At 35.7% G+C, this 18,045-nt stretch overlaps 2 protein-coding genes across 9 annotated transcripts; one reads left to right on the top strand and one right to left on the bottom strand.

Annotated features, from left to right (window-relative positions):
- Positions 1 to 39: 39 nt before the first annotated feature.
- LOC113501794 (elongation factor 1-alpha) lies at positions 40 to 2,390 on the bottom strand. Of its 2 annotated transcripts, none has more exons than XM_026883052.1 (2): positions 2,300 to 2,390; positions 40 to 1,670 (listed from the first exon to the last, which is right to left on the bottom strand). In XM_026883052.1, the coding sequence occupies exon 2, from the start codon at positions 1,657 to 1,659 to the stop codon at positions 268 to 270; it is 1,392 nt and encodes a 463-aa protein (XP_026738853.1). In that variant the 5' UTR covers positions 1,660 to 1,670; positions 2,300 to 2,390; the 3' UTR covers positions 40 to 267. The 2 variants fall into 2 exon arrangements, with proteins under 2 accessions (XP_026738853.1, XP_026738854.1); XM_026883053.1 differs by having other exon boundaries at positions 2,245 to 2,339.
- On the top strand, positions 2,382 to 17,772 carry LOC113501791 (FERM domain-containing protein 5-like). Of its 7 annotated transcripts, XM_026883049.1 has the most exons (13): positions 2,382 to 2,465; positions 2,696 to 2,890; positions 4,122 to 4,226; positions 4,932 to 4,974; positions 5,737 to 5,913; positions 6,710 to 6,810; positions 8,559 to 8,705; positions 9,287 to 9,439; positions 13,411 to 13,499; positions 13,848 to 13,983; positions 15,020 to 15,110; positions 15,611 to 15,757; positions 16,021 to 17,772. In XM_026883049.1, exons 4-13 carry the CDS (start codon positions 4,944 to 4,946, stop codon positions 16,371 to 16,373), a joined length of 1,425 nt encoding a protein of 474 aa, XP_026738850.1. In that variant the 5' UTR covers positions 2,382 to 2,465; positions 2,696 to 2,890; positions 4,122 to 4,226; positions 4,932 to 4,943; the 3' UTR covers positions 16,374 to 17,772. The 7 variants fall into 7 exon arrangements, with proteins under 7 accessions (XP_026738850.1, XP_026738848.1, XP_026738844.1 ...); XM_026883047.1 differs by lacking the exons at positions 2,382 to 2,465; positions 2,696 to 2,890 and adding an exon at positions 3,614 to 4,051 and having other exon boundaries at positions 15,020 to 15,101; XM_026883043.1 differs by lacking the exons at positions 2,382 to 2,465; positions 2,696 to 2,890 and adding an exon at positions 3,614 to 4,051.
- Positions 17,773 to 18,045: the final 273 nt, after the last annotated feature.

Below are 18,045 nucleotides of genomic sequence, written 5' to 3'. Positions count from 1 at the left end.
GTGAATGAAAGGTAAATGAAATAAATCTAAACTCAGAAGTAATTTTTACTGGAGGCTACCTTTATTCTATGAATTTACACATTAGTTTGCAGTTTAAACAAAATAATTCAGATATAACCTTATATAAATTATAAAATAATGTTACAGTATAAGCCTTGTAAAAAATATAGAAAAGGAATGAGTTTGTAGCCCTTCTTTCCTTCGGAACACCTTGCGGTGAATGAAGTATCGCAGTTGAATGAAAAATTGTGCTGTTAACAGCGCTAGCTACTTCTTGCCCTTAGTGGCCTTCTCAGCGGCTTTGGTCACCTTGCCACCACCAGCTTCCTTGAAGTTGACACCCTTGATGACACCGACGGCGACGGTCTGCCTCATGTCACGCACAGCGAAACGACCGAGGGGTGGGAACTCCTGGAAGGACTCCACACACAGAGGCTTGGAGGGTACCAGGTTGACGATGGCGGCGTCACCAGACTTGATGGATTTGGGGTTGGTTTCGGTGGATTTACCTGTACGACGGTCGACTTTCTCTTTGATTTCGGCGAACTTGCAGGCAATGTGAGCTGTGTGGCAATCGAGTACGGGTGTGTATCCGTTTGAGATTTGACCGGGGTGGTTGAGTACGATGACCTGAGCAGTGAAGTCGGCGGCACCCTTGGGTGGGTTGTTCTTGGAGTCACCAGCAACGTAACCACGACGCAATTCCTTGACGGAGACGTTCTTAACGTTGAAACCAACGTTGTCTCCGGGTACAGCCTCCTGGAGGGCTTCGTGGTGCATCTCCACGGACTTAACTTCAGTGGTGATGTTGGCGGGGGCGAAGACGACGATGGTACCAGGCTTGAGGATACCAGTTTCGACTCTGCCTACGGGCACCGTACCAATACCGCCGATTTTGTATACGTCCTGAAGGGGAAGACGCAGGGGCTTGTCTGTGGGGCGAGCAGGGGGCAGGATGGCATCAAGAGCCTCAATAAGGCACTTGCCTTCAGCCTTACCCTCCTTGCGCTCAACCAACCATCCCTTGAACCAGGGCATTTTGGTAGAGGGCTCCAACATGTTGTCTCCGTGCCATCCAGAAATGGGTACGAAAGCGACGGCAGCTGGGTTGTAACCGATTTTCTTGATGTAAGAGGAGACTTCCTTCTTGATTTCCTCGAAACGGGATTCGCTGTAAGGAGGCTCAGTGGAGTCCATTTTGTTGACACCAACGATCAGCTGCTTGACACCAAGGGTGAAAGCGAGCAGAGCGTGCTCACGGGTCTGTCCGTTCTTGGAGATACCAGCCTCGAACTCACCGGTACCGGCGGCGACAATGAGCACGGCGCAATCAGCCTGGGAGGTTCCAGTAATCATGTTCTTGATGAAATCTCTGTGTCCAGGGGCGTCGATGATGGTGACATAGTATTTAGCGGTCTCGAACTTCCACAGGGCGATGTCGATGGTGATACCACGTTCACGCTCAGCCTTCAGTTTGTCCAATACCCAGGCATATTTGAAGGAACCCTTACCCATTTCCTGGGCCTCCTTCTCGAACTTCTCGATGGTACGCTTGTCGATACCACCGCATTTGTAGATCAAGTGACCAGTGGTTGTGGACTTGCCGGAGTCGACGTGTCCGATGACGACAATGTTAATGTGAGTCTTTTCCTTGCCCATTTTTGGTTAGTCTGGAACAAAACAAATGAAAAATAATTAATCGATTGTTATTGACAAAAAAGTTTCAATGGGCAGTGTGATGCGAGCCGGCATCTGCAAGGTCACAACCTCATGTATCGTGCGGCCGGCAATATGGCGGCCGCATGGCCGCCTCGCCCTATCTTGACATTTCACAATGGATGTCAGCCATTACGAGAATTTTATGAAAAATAATGAACGATTGCCAGTAGATGCATCCTAAATGGTAAATAGTTAATCATATAAAATCATACAATACAATATGAAATGAGTTAAGTGGGAAAACAAGTGTGCAATCAACCACGTGGTGGCGGTGGCGAGCCGGTCAGTGAACAAGTGTGACGCGTAAGCAAACGCAACTGTGTTAATTCTTGGTTTAAATATTAACAGCAGCAATTAAATAAACAATAGCTGCATTAAATCTTCCTTACAGCTCAACGTTACAATATGTCTGATGTGAAACGTGTAACATAAGGGTTCTGATTTACACCACAATAGCGATCAACATTGTTGAAAACGAATAATAGCCGCTATTACTATAAGAAAAACACAATCGTTAATGCTTACGGTAAACTATAACCACTTAAAATCACTGCACTTAACTATTTCTTCTGACACTCACCACGGATTACAATCCACGTGTAATATCCGAGATAGACTCCAACAGAATGGACGAGAAATGGTTGCTCTTTCAGCTGGCTGGAACGAGAGGAGTCACTTCCGGCGTTTGGTGTGGCCGCTCTTTGCCTAAAACTCCCTGATTGTGTCCACCCGTACCGCTAATTCGTGTAAATATGACTGTGGTGTTCTTAATAAAATTATAAAATCTTTAACTTGTCCCTGTGTAAATTATTTTAATTTTTTATACGTAGTAAATAATTACCTGACTTGGAATTATTTGAAAAATATAATTTTATTATGTTCCTGTTCGATTCCGATTGTTTTTTTCCAATATGATTTGGTTCTTTGTTACTTTTTTTTACTTCTTTACAAGTTAGTAAAATCAAATTCTTTTCAGCGGTTTTGAAAACTAACAGGAACTAATGGGACCAACTCTTTGAACCAGCTTGAATTCAACTTGTAATATAAAATTCTTCAAGATAAATCAGAACTGCTGTCATATTCAATTGTGATAAAAATCTTTTGAAATAATGTACTCACTGATTGGTCAACAGAGCAAAAAGTGGTATTTTCGAGATGGTTTTGTAGAGGGGTAAGTGAGTTGGATCGAAGCCTTTATGTTTGAAGGATACAATCCCATTATTTTTACCCATTACTGTGGCCAATTGCAGTTTATCTTGGATTTAAAAATTAAGATTTTCATCGTCGTGTTTTGTTATAATATAATGAAAGAAATAATTAATATATTCTTTATTGTACATCATAAAATTAGATAAGTGAAATTAAAGCATGCAGTGTTATGGGTATAATGGCAGACCAATTTTTAAAACATTTCGTTATAACCTCTTTAATCTCCTTGTCAACCCATTGTAAGATTACTTGACGTTTCAGATGGGGGGAGAGGCGACACGATTAGGCTTTTTGTAGGAATTATTAAAGAATATGGAATATATATCGTCTCTAAAAGCGATTTCATCTTAAATTTTCCCAAGTATAAAAATACTACTTCTTAAATGTGAATGTTACAGTTTTACCACTAGAGAGTGGTAACAATTTTTAGTTTGGCAATAAAATATTATAAACGGATATGATGTTTCGATGTGCACATTCGTCTAGAAACACAAGCAATGTAGTAAGCAGCATTTTAGATATTGACAACACCAGCATAATAGATTGCAGTTTTTGATAAAAAAGCTAATTAAATGCGAAATTTATTAGATGTTTATAATCATGAAGCACGTCTTTATTTGTACGTATTAAACAAACAGAAGAGTAACTGAAATGTTTTTTTATGGAATTCACAAAATATTGATACAATAATAAATCAAGTAAACAATGGTTTTATTTATAGCATAATATTGATTGCAATATGAAGGAGTTCAAATCTCTTGTATTATTCAATTTCTCAAATTAATCAAAGAGAGTCTTAAATCAGTCATTATTTTTAAACGCAGAATTTGAAGAAATGTCAAATTTTCTCACCCCCGCACCGCACTGTCCGCACCCCAGTTTCTATCTTGTATCAAAATCGAAATACGAAACAAATGAAAAATTCCATGAATTTGTAAATGGAATCAAAATTAACTTAATAATGTGTTGAATTATATATAAAATGTTAAATATTTAGGAACATTTAGCGTGTTACTTTGATATTTAAATTATAGGCAGCATGTTCAAAAGTCGCGGAGATATTGTTTATAAATGTACAGTTAGACTATTAGAAGATACAGAGATATTAGAATGCGAATTCCACGTTAGTATTTACAAACACAATAATAATTTACCACTTGGGTACATTTATTATATTTGGCGTTTGTTTTCAGCCAAGTTATAAGGGCAAGTTCTTGTTGGAGCATGTGTGTCAACAGTTGAATCTCACAGAGACTGATTATTTCGGACTGCGATATGTGGATGCCGGTGGTCAACGAGTGAGTAAATAATTAATTTTGTAGTGAAAACATGTTGTTCATTAACACTACCCAATTAAATTGTCAAGGTTGGTATGTTGGAATAATAAATATTAATTCACAATTTAGGTGAACATGGTATAAAATATCTGGTGAGTTAACTACTCCTCCAAGTAATTTGTATAAGTATACACCCAATCAGATAAATTAGTCAAAACAGCAATCAAATCTATAGGTCTTGAATGTTTGCCAAAATGTATGTGACATTACATACCTACATTTATTTAGTTACTCTGTTTAAATAAAATTCAAAGATCTTAAATTAATTTCTAGTCTTTAATATGCTTTTTAATTCTAAACCATTGTTTCGATGTTTATGCCTTCACAAAGCTGGATATTAGCCAAAATAATTTTAAAGTATTTGAAAATATCATTGAAAACATGTAGCTACTGACAGTTTCCATTTCATTAAAATCTAATAGATTTAGGTCTGATTGAATATTTATGTTGCAATAAGCCAAGCTTTTATTTCACAATTATGATGTTACATTATAAGTCATAAAACCTACTTTATCTTACAAATTCACTATGAGATTAAAAAGAGAAAAAGACGCCACCAATTTTAAATATACCTTCTGTTGTTTACATGACAATACTAACTTCATTTTTAAACCATCACACCATGTAGAAATTGTTTATGAAAGTAAGATTGTCTTTTTTTTTCAGCATTGGCTGCATATGGCCAAGTTAATACTTAAACAGGTCAAAGGTGAGTGTTTTGTGCCTACATCCTAAACTTCTTCATTCTAAAATTGCAATGTATACAACAATTAATTAATTGGTCTTAATTGGAAACACCTACAGTGCAATTAACAATTTAAAGAATGGTAGTTTCTATGTAAAGAGTTTAATATATTGTTTACAAATCCATTAAACATTTTAATTGTTCTAAGAATTGGTTTACAAGAACCATTCGGCACCATGTGGTTGGATTTCACAATGTTATATTCATACGTACCTAGCTGTGTACCTGTTTATAACATATTGTGCAATCACATGTATTGCACAACATGATAAATACACAGTCAAGAATAAAAGTAAAAATACTAATAATGTAAATGAAGATCTTCTATACTACATGTCAAAATAAAATGGAATAGCAAAACATAATTACCTTTTTTGTATATTGTTTCATAAACACGACAAAAACAATTAAAATAATATAAAAATATGTACAAAACAATGACAGTTACATGTAAATTATCTTATTCAAAACATAAGTTTTGGACTGACAGTGATTTTTTTATGTAATTAGAAATGAGGTTTTCATAAAAAAATATTTTGTTGATGGTGAGCAGATTATGTTAATCCATTGTGCAATAAATTGTGCTTTGATGTGAAACTTATGAAATTCTTGTTTATATCACTCTCATGTAAACATGCTTTGCTTTAAATAATATCTTAAATTCTTCTTGTGTTGTTACTAACATTAACATCAGTTGAACACCTATTAATAAGAACCTCTTTGCAGATGCATCACCTATACTATTCAGTTTTCGTGTAAAGTTCTACCCTCCGAACCCCTTACTCCTGAAAGAGGATGTGACAAGGTTCCAGATTTACCTGCAGCTGAAGAGAGATCTGTTACATGGGAGGCTGTACTGCACAGCTAATGAGGCAGCTATGCTTGGAGCACTTATTATACAAAGTAAGATTCTGTCACATTCATAATAATTTTCATCGTAGCATTGACTACTATTTTTTTGGTGTTTAACTTTATGTTCTGTGTAATTTATTGTAAACTCTTATTTTGCAACTGTTTATATTTCTTGCAGCTATTGTTGAATAAAGAATTCTGATAAATTAGATGATGACTTTGTGTTATACAAGTGTTGTTTATGTAATTTGTGCTTGTTAAATAATATAAAGAAAGGATAAAGAAAGGAATTAAAGAAAGGATATCAAATTCTAGCATAATTCATTTCCATGGTTCAAGCAATTTGAATTTTGATGTCTAGAAATTTACGAGGAAATAAATCTACTCTAACATGATTCACAGTATTGATAAGGTTGGAGATAAGAGTGCTGGAGTTTTTTATAACATTGTTTCCTAAGATAATGTTACCACCAGTTCTGATAACAGTACAGGAAGTTGATTTACGTTTTTTGCATATTCCTTGTGTTATAATACAAAATGCATATAATTATGATGAAATTTCACAATTGTGTCACCTTTAAAATTTAACCATTTAATTATATTTTTGACATTGAAAAATATATAGGATGATCTTTAACAGCTGGACAAACAATTTATTTTTTCTAGTTTTAATTATGAAAAGAAATTAAATTTCATAAAAGTTTGAAATTGCAGAATATTTATTAAAAAGGACCAAATCTTCTGATCCAGTATGATGTTAAAATGATGCACTCCAATCTGCAACATACTATCTTGTTTATAAATAATTATACTGAGTAATTCTTGATGATATGTCTGTTTTGTCTAGTCGAGCTTGGCGACTATGACCCTAACATCCATGTGGGAAACTACGTGACTGAGATGAGGCTACTCCTCAGACAAACGGACACCATCGAAGCTAGAATACAGGTAAGCAGAACCTTCTTACCGGCTAGAAGAGATACCTTCAGGAGAATCAACAAAACACACTCGAAATTATGCATTTCTCAGGTAGTAAGTGGTGACCAAAGTTATCACGCAAAGTTATCTCATTCCTTTTTAGCGACGATTGCAAATCCGATCTCTGGGTTAAATAAACATTGAAGTGCTTATGTATAAGTTTTTTTCTTGAAATAATAAAGTGTTAAGCAAAGGAGATGCGTGCATTGCTTGTTAAAGAGTTAATAGGCGACAGAGCGAAAGTAATAACATTTTTGTTTGCCATTTCATTTTGTTTATTGCTACAACTTATTACAACTTTTCTATTACGAAAGTTATACAGCATTAATGACATGTTTAGGTATACCAATTATTCGGTAATAATCCATGTGCATTAACCCTTTCTAATGCTATAACCTCATTGAGCACACATCGCTCGACCACGTGGCCGTCATTCTGGTGTGCGAAACGTTGAAGATACGAAGCATGCTAATTTTATTATCAGCTTGTTGTGTTATCAGTATTCATCATGTTTTTTCCATTTTAACATATACAGACAAACAGTTACCTAGGCAGGAAAGTTAGTACGATCTATTTCACCTTTCGGACTTCCCCATACATTGCAATAACAATTATTTACTTTCTTATTGATTTATTTCATCGTTTCAATTATAGTACAAAACAGTGGCGATATAATCCGGAATGAATAGATGGTAGTATAAAAAATCATTATCTAAGAATTGGTCGAGTTTTATTAATAACAATAAATACACCTACAATCTACATACACGCAACTTTCTATAACTTTCATAATTCAAATAACCGATGCATTATTCAAACAATACACGTGGCTATATAAAAGCAATAGAAAACAACAGTAAATAGAATTAAATGATGTATAAGATGCAAATAATCTCGTAAATCACATTATCGTAGACGTCAAAACATGTGAGACGTTGTGAGGTCAGAGTGTCGCCGTTTAGATAAGCAGTACATTGTTAGCTATCGGGATTAGATTTACACATGTTAAGTGTTATCTTGTACTATCTTCTGTCGGTTAGATAATGTGAATTTAGGAATCTCTATAGATTACTGGAATTTAAAAGTTCCTTTTCCACATACCTATGTATAAGTACTTAAAACTTAGGTATACGACTAATAAATTAGTAAAGAGCCGATATAACCGATTAGGTATAGGTATTGAGAATAATCTAGTCTAACCTAAAACATTACTAGCCAAACAAAACATGATAAAAAGTGATAGGTAAACACTGAATTGATTAACGTGTATTACGTAGGCGTGTTAATTGAGGTATTTTCCTCGAACCATACTCAGATAATAATGTACCCCGATACGTCGAAATATAGTTTTCATATTGTTCTGATTTAAAAAGACAGAGAGAAAGAAAGAGTTCGGTATTTTATTTAGGTACCTCGTTTTTATTCATTTATGTAAACACATGCGAAATAGTAAAAAAACACAACATTGCAAATATGATGTATGATGTATATAATATGCTGCTTATTTCTAAAAAAATCTCTAGCAGCAGACTCTTTTAGTTATGTGTACAAAACCATAACCACCCTTATAACGCAGTCTGTGACGAAAGGCCTTTACCTTAAACCTATAGATACTAAAAATTTAATTTAATTTTAATAGGAAACCGACTCATACTCTCAATATCAATCTCAATCTCGATATCGATCAATTTGTATTTAAAAATGACCTATATATCCAGGAGCTGCACAGAGAGCCGGTAGAAGGCACCCCCGGCGGTAGCGGCGGTGTGAAGGGCATGTCGACGCAGGAGGCCGAGCGGACCTTCGTGAAGATCGCGTGCCAGCTCGACACGTACGGCGTCGACCCGCATCCTGTGAAGGTTTGGGTAGTTGTACTCTTCCTTATTATGTCTAGTAGATATGTAGATGTCTATTGTCTCACAAGTAAAATAGTGGTGGACATTCCAGTTTTTACTATTCTTTTTGTATGTTATTAGACTATAACACTTCTGTTTTTGTTTAGAAACTATAAAATTCTTTCAGCAACTTTGTCCCAAATAATACATATAATAAGGAAACTTACTGCTTTGAGATGGCGTAGAAAGGGATTTTCTAAAGATTTAGCTGCTTTTCAGCAACTCTGAGACAGTACATGCTAGATTTTTGTATGTGTAAACACGTTTTAAGCAGCTATTCTAAATACATAGCTTCTGCAAGACTGACTCAACAAAGGCAAGATTGTCTTTCAACTAGTGCAAGTTTAAAAATATTGTATAAATTACTTACAAAAAACAGTAAAAATACATTTAATCTGTGTACAACAATTCGTTGTGTCGGTAGTTTATTAATAGTGATATATATTTAATATAATTAAATAAATGTAGTTTATTGATATTATTACCAGTAATAAACTCCCTTCTAATGATAAACACACCTATTCTACATTACCGGTTTTCCATGTTCCCAGGACCACAGAGGCAACCAGTTGTACCTGGGCATCAACCACAGCGGCATCCTCACGTTCCAGGGCAGTCGGAAGACGCACCATTTCAAGTGGTCCGAAGTGCACAAGATCAACTTTGAAGGAAGGATGTTTATTGTACATCTTAATTATCCAGAGGTAAACAACATTTTTAAACTTATTTATAATCTATACATATAATAAAATTGTAGAAAAGTGAAAACTGTACATTGAATATTTTTTAAAAAGAATAATTGCAGGGTGGTCTACGAACGATTCCGATGCCGAAAATATGATTTTTAGAATTTTTGTCTGTTTGTCTGTTTGTCTGTATGTATGTCCGGAAAGATCTCGGAAAGTACTGGATAGATTTGATTCAAATTTTCAGAGAATATAAACAAGAGGTCCGGTCAACATACTTTTTACTTATTATCCCGCATTTCGTTACAGGGGGTGAGCAGGAGCCTTTTATATCTATAAACAAATATCAAATTATCTCATAAACTACTGAATATATTTCATTCAAATTTTGCATGAACCTTATCGTATACATGATACAACAAATATACAAAAACCATAACGCTACTATGCAGGGGGCATGAGCAGTAAAGTTTTAACGGGACTCACCCGTAACATCGTGTAATACAATTATGAGGTGTATTTTCACCCCATTCAGTAGTAGGCAGCTCGGTCATCAATTTACAAAAAAAAACATCACGCTATTTATCTTAAGACTTTTGCAGAGCAATAATAGGATTTTTCGAAACTAAATCATTTTCACAAAATTAGTCATTTTATTCTCTTTCAAGTCTGATATAGGCCTACCGCGACTATTTCACAAGTAAAATAAAAGAAACATAAACATATAATACGTTTTTTTATGCAATTGTTACCGTAATCAGTACATTCTTGAAAGAAAGGAACTTAAATTCTTTTTATTTTTATTGATGTACTAAAATTACTCAATTTCAAATGTGGAATGCCGTAATATGATTTTGTATTTATTTACGATAGGAATATATACCTATGTTTTTAGCTCGGTAATGTTGGCGATGCTACTTCAAGATCAAAACATTCGTAGTGACACTCAACCCAAAGTAGCATGTAGTTCACATTGATCTCATCTATAATTATGCATAACAAAAAATACTGAACGATACAGTTAATTATTACCTTGGTTCATCTGTAACAACTAGCAACAATTTTTTTATCTTAAATTTGCAACATAAATGGGCCAAAAGTATTTCGGATAAAAAAGCCCAGAAAACTTGCATAAAAACTGCATTTAAATAGGTATGCAATGTGAAAGATCTACAAGACCAAAGCTATCAATGAATATATATTATGTATCTATTGATAGAATAATGTCTGCTGATACCTGGGATTTTTCAATATTTTAACGATTTGATCGGTCTACATCCGCCATTATAGAGACGTGCTTCCAAAAATTCCTTTAACAATTTATTGTATTCTCTACTTATTTAAAATTTTCTTCTTTCGTAGCCTGGTAAAAACAGGGGAAGGAACGAGACTGAAGAAGTCTCTGAGATCCCTAAGCCGACGTGGATTAGGAACATAATGTGCGTGTAGCTATCAGCACTTACATTCGTCATACAATGTCTGGAAAATTCATTTTGGCTGTCGGTATCGACAGCGTAACCTCATGTAGTCTTTATTTAAGTTCCATTTATATTATGCAGTAGGGATGACGGTAGGGATTTTACTTCAATGATCGTCAGGTATGTTAACGAATAAAATACGTAATTTTTCTTTGTAAATTGGTACAGTAAATATGTAGAACTCATGCATATGAAGTCACTTTTATGTTCATATTTTGCTTTGTCGTAACAAATTACACATATCCTATACTTTAGATTTTTGTCATTGTCAATTTTAAAAAGGGGTGACTGATTTTTTTTTTATTATCACGCTATTTATTTATCAGCAATTTAAAGGCAAATCATGATCAAAACACCAGGGGCCAAGATAACACGTTTACCAACTTTTTTATTTTGGAAATATTCCAAAATATTTCAGTTTTAATATTAAGAGGACAATCAAACATAACGTGTTTCAGGAAACCGTTTATCTGGGTGCAATTTTGCAAAATCTTATATCTTATAACACTATGTAATTGAAATGAAACTACTTTTACGGATTTTATCGCGGTATATTATATTTATGCAGGTATCATGGTCACGGGCAGACTGCCCGTGCAATACCTGCAAAGGTGTCGAAACGTCGGGAACTAAAATCAAAAATTACACCGCGATAAAATCCGTAAAAGTAGTTTCATTTCAATGTCTAACATTCGCGTAAACCTAAGAAACCACTATAACACTATGTAAAATCCACAGTTACCGAGCCCGACTCTCAATTCACCAGCTCCGTCTACAAAAATAATTTGACATCTTCTTTATATCGTCAGAAAACATCGTGTGTGAAAATAACAACTGTCTGGCTATCACTGTTGCTGAAAAACAGCCAGGTGACAGACAGACAAACGGACACTGGGGCATCAGTAATATGGTTCTGGTTTACCTCTTTGGTTACAGTACAATAATAATTTTATGATACCTCATAATCACTGTCATAATCCATCTAGCAATTTCAGGTTTCGGCCCAAGAACAGAGGTGCTCGAAAATCATAACCCACCCCAATTAATAAATGGAAAATTACGAAAGTAAAACATTTTTAGCAGAAGTGCTAAGACTGGGTTATACCTTTCTGTTATTTTTTTCTACTTGCAATATATAGAAAAAAGTGTTTCATTTTCAATATTGCATTACATTTTTGCTATGATCGTTATTATAAATAATTAATTAGTAAACTTCATAGTTTTTCACATCTTGAGAATCACGCAGACAAAGTCGCGGGCAACAGCTAGTGCTTAAATAAGTTAGGATGTCAATGAAAAAAAAGTAAAAAGACACATAATGCGAACTAATTTTTTAATAATTATCAGATGTTTCATAGAAAGAGCTTCTCGAATTACTTAGCCGTATCGATGATTAGGAGGAAATAAATACATAAGTACTGATATATAAAGGAACTACTAACTACATATATGCCCAAATAATGCATCAGTAGGTAATATAAAGTTCAAATGTTCCAAATAAAAAAAAAATATTATTACTCCTTTCAACATTCTATTTTGATATGTAAATAATTTATTACATTGGTTAAGCACCCATGTCTGTACAACTCAATTCAACCACTGAATAAGATCACAATCCTTTATACCTTTATGTTATGGAGTACAAAAAGACCATTATTACCTCCACAAAGCCAGTATTCAACAATTGTTACTATGCCAGGGGTGAACCAATCAAGCTAGGGTTACATTCAAAGGACAACATCTCCCCTAATGACCTTGAGCCTTGAGCTCAGATTAACGGAGTCTGGGCATTGAGTAAAGACCGGTGTGCATTGATTTGACCACCATCCTTTTTAATACCAATCATTACCATGCAAAAATCAACCTTAAAACTGTAACATTAAAGCGTTTTTACAATGGATATGTTATATAGGTCTGCGATAAAATATAACTAGTATTTAGCTCTTTGTGAAAGTATTATAAAAGCCTGTCAATAGAAATTGCAAGCTTTCGCAAACCGGTTGAAAGTAATTGACCCTTTGACGAGTCCATCCAATGCATAATCTCGATTCAGCTGCAAATAATAGTGAAAGTCTTTTATATTCGGACAAAAGTAAAAAGTACTGTGATTATTTAGTAGCGTGGAAACACGCCCAGATTATTATCTCACGCAGTATTAAATGCTCGGTTTATTTAACAGTTATTTACTCATTATAAAATTTGTAAGGGAATAACTGTGAAATAGTTTTCGAAATTGCTACGTTTGTGACTATAAGCACGCTAATTCCAATTCACATAAATTCTAAGTGAGACTTAATATAATTAAGTTGGTTAATGTAAATTGACTATTATTTCATTTGCTAAAGATGGGTCACTGAATGGTAGAGAAACAGGGACTTTATTGAACTTATCATAATAAAAAATTATGTATTGTTACTATTGTTAGTAATAATGTGAAGGTTAGATTATAAATTTTAATACTATTTTTTTTTGTATAAAATTGTTTTAGTAAAATTTGTTTATTGTTTTCAGAAAAAGCACACGGTTGGTTTTAAATGTCCGAACGGTCCGGCCTGCCGCCACGTGTGGTGCTGCGCTATTGAACAGATGCTGTTTTTCACGTGAGTACAATTTATATCTACTTATTCTTCAAGTAACAAACATGAAATATATATATGTTAACTACTATACTATAAACTATATACTAAACTATATATATACTATAAACTAGTTTATCGTGAAATCGGGTTTGGCCGGTCGACTGGAAGCCGACCCCAACATGGTTGGGAAAAGGCTAGGATGATGATGAATTTTCACAAAATTGTGTAGTTTTCCCCACCCAACATGTAGTAAGTAACATATGGAATGCAATAAATGATTGAGTATTGAGTTTGCCTGCTCATTTACTTAAATTGGCCAACTCAACATTTTATTCAATTCTCCACTAATACTATGCCCTAATACACAAGGTTACCGTCTTCATCTGACGCGTGTGTGTACTCGGGCGGCGGCCTGTTCTCGTGGGGCACCAAGTTCAAATACTTCGGCCGCACCGAGCGAGAGATCCTGGAGAGGGATGGACTGCTCGCACCGAGGGACTCACAGGTAATGCTTACACTTACATTATAGACTTAAAATAAATAAGGATCATGTAACGGTAAACTGAGCATAATAATATTCCACAACTTTCACACAACGCCATGAAGACTCAAACTAAAAAAAGCTTGTATTATGAGTACAAGGCAACTGATAAACATACATAATATAGATAAATTACACCCCGGCCGGAGCAATTGGGAAATGAACTCTCGACCTCCGTTATGGCAGTAAGGGTCTAAACACTATAAAAGGCCAGTCAAATGCCAAAATTCCAGAATTTTTAAGCGCACTTGGCTTGAGAAACCCACAAATATGAGTCGTACATCAGATGAATGAAGTAGTTGCACCATAATATAGCACAGCACAGTACAATCACTTTAATGGTAGGACTTTGCCAAAAATCTTCTAGTTACGTAAACATGTTGCTATTCAGTAGAGTAACTTCAGTGTTAGACCATTTTTTAGAACCATTTTTCGTAGAATTTTATTTGACAAGCATGGCAATTGAAGTAACAATATGGATTGTTATAATATCGTGGGGCAAATAATCATACTTCTTAGAACCATAGCTGTAGACTGCCGCTAACTGCCGTAAATGGTCCAGTACTATGAGTCACATCCTGGTTTGGCGTCGTCATTTGAATGGATAATTAAGATGATTCATTCAAATTCCTATAAGTACTTCTTTATGCTCTGGAATAGTACTATTATTTGATTTTGTAGACTGTGGACAAAATAATTTGCGGTTCACACATTTCTTATATCTCATGTCCTGGAAGATATAGAACTCGCGTTTTTTGGCTTGGCGATCTTAACCAATCGCTTTTTTCTCTAAACATGTTTAAGAATATCAATTTAAACGTATTAGTAATTTTTGAACTGAGTATTGTTTACTTTTTTTAAGTCGGTCGCATGGTGCTAGTCGTCTTTAAGAATAGAATACAGTCAATTAAAACGTATTAGTAATTTTTAAAATGAGTGTTGCTTACCTTTTTTTTTCAAATTTTCGTAAACATTTGACTATAGAGCTAGTTTGTTCAAGGAGGAGGGCTCAAGCACAGGCGGCAAGCGGAAAGCGTCGAGCGTGCCCGCCACGCCGTCCACGCCCATGACCGGCGACTTCGGTATCTATCGTACATATCTATTTTATCACACTTTACTTAGTAGCTAGTGTAGTGTAGAACTTAGGATAAGCATAATAGCACATGCACACAACGACTGCAAATATGAGTGTTATGAATTTTGATGGTAGTCGAGAATCGGACTAAGTTCGACTTAACCGTTTTTCAGTGTTTTGTGATCAAAAAGTCTGTCTCCGTGTGGAAACTATCGGTCTTTTAAGATTTACTGTTTATTTGATTAAGCATTTTAATTTCCAAATTTGCGATCATTTTTGCTACGCTCACAAATTTCGTGGGAACCCTAAATGTCGCGAATTCGACCGTTAAATTATCCAGCCTTAACACCCAATTTGCACCAAATTCGGATTGTATTGAAAACTCTGACTCCACAGCAAAATATCACATAATGCCGTGGCTTCAAGGCTCGAATTGCACTCTTGGTTTGCTGTATGCCTTACGTATTATTAGTGAGTTTTACAAGTATATGGTATTTAAACTGTGGTGTCGTGCAGGCTACAGCAGCCTGCCGCGCTCGACGCACAGCGCGCCGCTGGAGGAGAGCGGCCCCGACGAGTGCAACGGGGCCTGTCTGCTCAGCGGGCCCGCCGTCGACATCGCGCTCGCCTGCGCCGACACCGCGCACGACGACAAGCCGCACGGTCAGTGGGGACTCTGGGCCAGTCTATACTGCCTTCTTCAGTGTGGAGACAGACCATTCATTTCCATGATTACATTCAGAATGTTAAAAGAATGGGTATATTATTAATTTTGTACTGTGACTCTATTATAGCAGATTCTAAATATGTCTAGCAGGATATAGTAAATAATATGAAGCGCTGAAAGTGATGTGTTTTTGTATACACAGTTGTTTTAAATTATCTAAGTAATAAGCAGGTTGTACTGAAAATGAGTTTCTCTCCAGCGTTGCCGGCGGAGTATAGCCTCCGGGACTCGTTCGAGCACTCGTCGTCGGAGTCGGGCGTGACGATGGGCACGCTGGGCGCGGGGGCGGGCGGGGGCGCGGGCGGGGGCGCGGCGGGGGGCGCGGCGCGGGGCGCGTGCGGCGGGGGGCGCGGCTTCAGCCTGCTGCGCGCCTTCGTGCCGTCGTTCGTGGTGGTGTGGGTGTCGCTGGCGCTGCTGGCGCTGCTGCTGTTCGAGACGGAGCTGCCGGCGCTGGCGGCGTGGCGGCGCCTGCCCGAGCTGCGCGCGCTGCGCACTCTCTACTACGCGCCGCTGAAGGCCTACCTCAAGCGGAAGGTCGTCGAGCTGTTCTGATTCCCGCCCGCGCCCGCTCCTCCACCACAGTGTCAAATTATTACGGCGCGTACCTACCTTAACGTCGAATTGCTCCCGCCAGAAATACACGAACTCGAGTGCAAACCAAAACTCCACTTAGAATGTATTGTAACCGAAAGTAACAAATTTTATAAGAGTCTCCATGATACATCCTCCGGTCTTGTATTTCTGGCGAGATCACAACGAGTCTTATTTGTACAATATCTTCGCGTACCTAAACTAAGTCACCGCTATACGCTTTCTTATAGTACAATTAATTTTTAAGCTTGTCACTACTTGTCTCGCACGCCACACAAGATTTATGGAAAACATCGTGATAGTGGGTACTGTGTCAATAGAGGCTTTAAAATTATAAGAATAAACTTAAAATATGACATTTAAGAAGAATTAAAATTCATTGACTTGTTAATTTTAGGAAACTTTTTTATGTTTTTCATCAAAACGTATTTGTAAACAAAAATAACACATAAGTTGACTAGATTTATATAATATAATAAGGAGATCGAGTGCTCTTATTAAGATCATTGAATTAACACTTGTGTGGAATATTAGAAAGATAATATACCTATTGAAGTGCATGTCGAGAGCTGGGATCTCGGAATAAGTTAGTAAAATGTGTTATTGAAGAAGTAAATGGGAACGAATGTATACAATGTATTTATACTTTATTTGTGCTTAGACATTGATAGACCACTTCCTTTAAAAAATCTCATAAAAAATTAAATGTGATTGCTATCCAAAAGTGGAGGCAATTATAAGCTGAACAAAATTTTGACCCTGGAGGAAGATAATGTTGTCTTAGCACAAAATATGACCGGAGTTGAATGGGCTTTGCCTTAATCTAAACAGTACATTTGACAAAGCAAATATTTAGTTATGTAAGTTTTTTTTTTTGTTATTAAGAAGCCTGTATTGAAACATGTATCCAGTATTTTGTGATTAGTGATTGCAGATTGTGGGTTTACATGTTCCTAATTGTTTTTATACATTGGCCTACAGCTTCGAACGGCCTCACCGGATGTTCTACAAACATTTGTGAATTAGTTCAAATATTCATTCTTTCTCTCTAGTCTACCACGATATTTGAATCTCATTTTATATTTCAACGATATCTAACATTCCACCTAATAATTTAGTCTTCCAATACGATTTTTTGTAGTGCTTTAATAATCGTTCATTTTAAACTAATAATTAAGTATTGAGCACAAAGCATTTAAACTTTAGTTATTAGATGTGCCATCAATTATATTTTTAAACTAGTCTTAATGAATCTTGGTCCTATTTTCTGCACAATTATTCTATAAGTTTGTATATGTGTAAACGTTATTTATTATGTATTTGTTAAACACAATATTAAATTATTTTACTTATGACACGATTCAATGTTGTTAATGCCTTACTAGAGTGAGTGTGTTAGACTTAAGTACTTAATTAGACGCTTCATTTGCCTAGTCATTATATATGTAAATTATTTTCAATCAGTAATATATTAGCACTTACTCATAAGGTTCATAACAATTGTAAATCAATGTGATTTGAATATTTTTCACTCGACGTAAATATGCCAACTACTTACTGTGCAGTGGACACAGCTCACTACGTCCAAAATACACAATGTAGTAAAATACAGTATGATGCCGATCATGCAAAA

Source organism: Trichoplusia ni, chromosome 16 (assembly GCF_003590095.1).
Source record: "Trichoplusia ni isolate ovarian cell line Hi5 chromosome 16, tn1, whole genome shotgun sequence".
NCBI classification, from domain to species: domain Eukaryota; kingdom Metazoa; phylum Arthropoda; class Insecta; order Lepidoptera; family Noctuidae; genus Trichoplusia; species Trichoplusia ni.
This window is presented reverse-complemented; position numbering and strand designations above follow the sequence as displayed.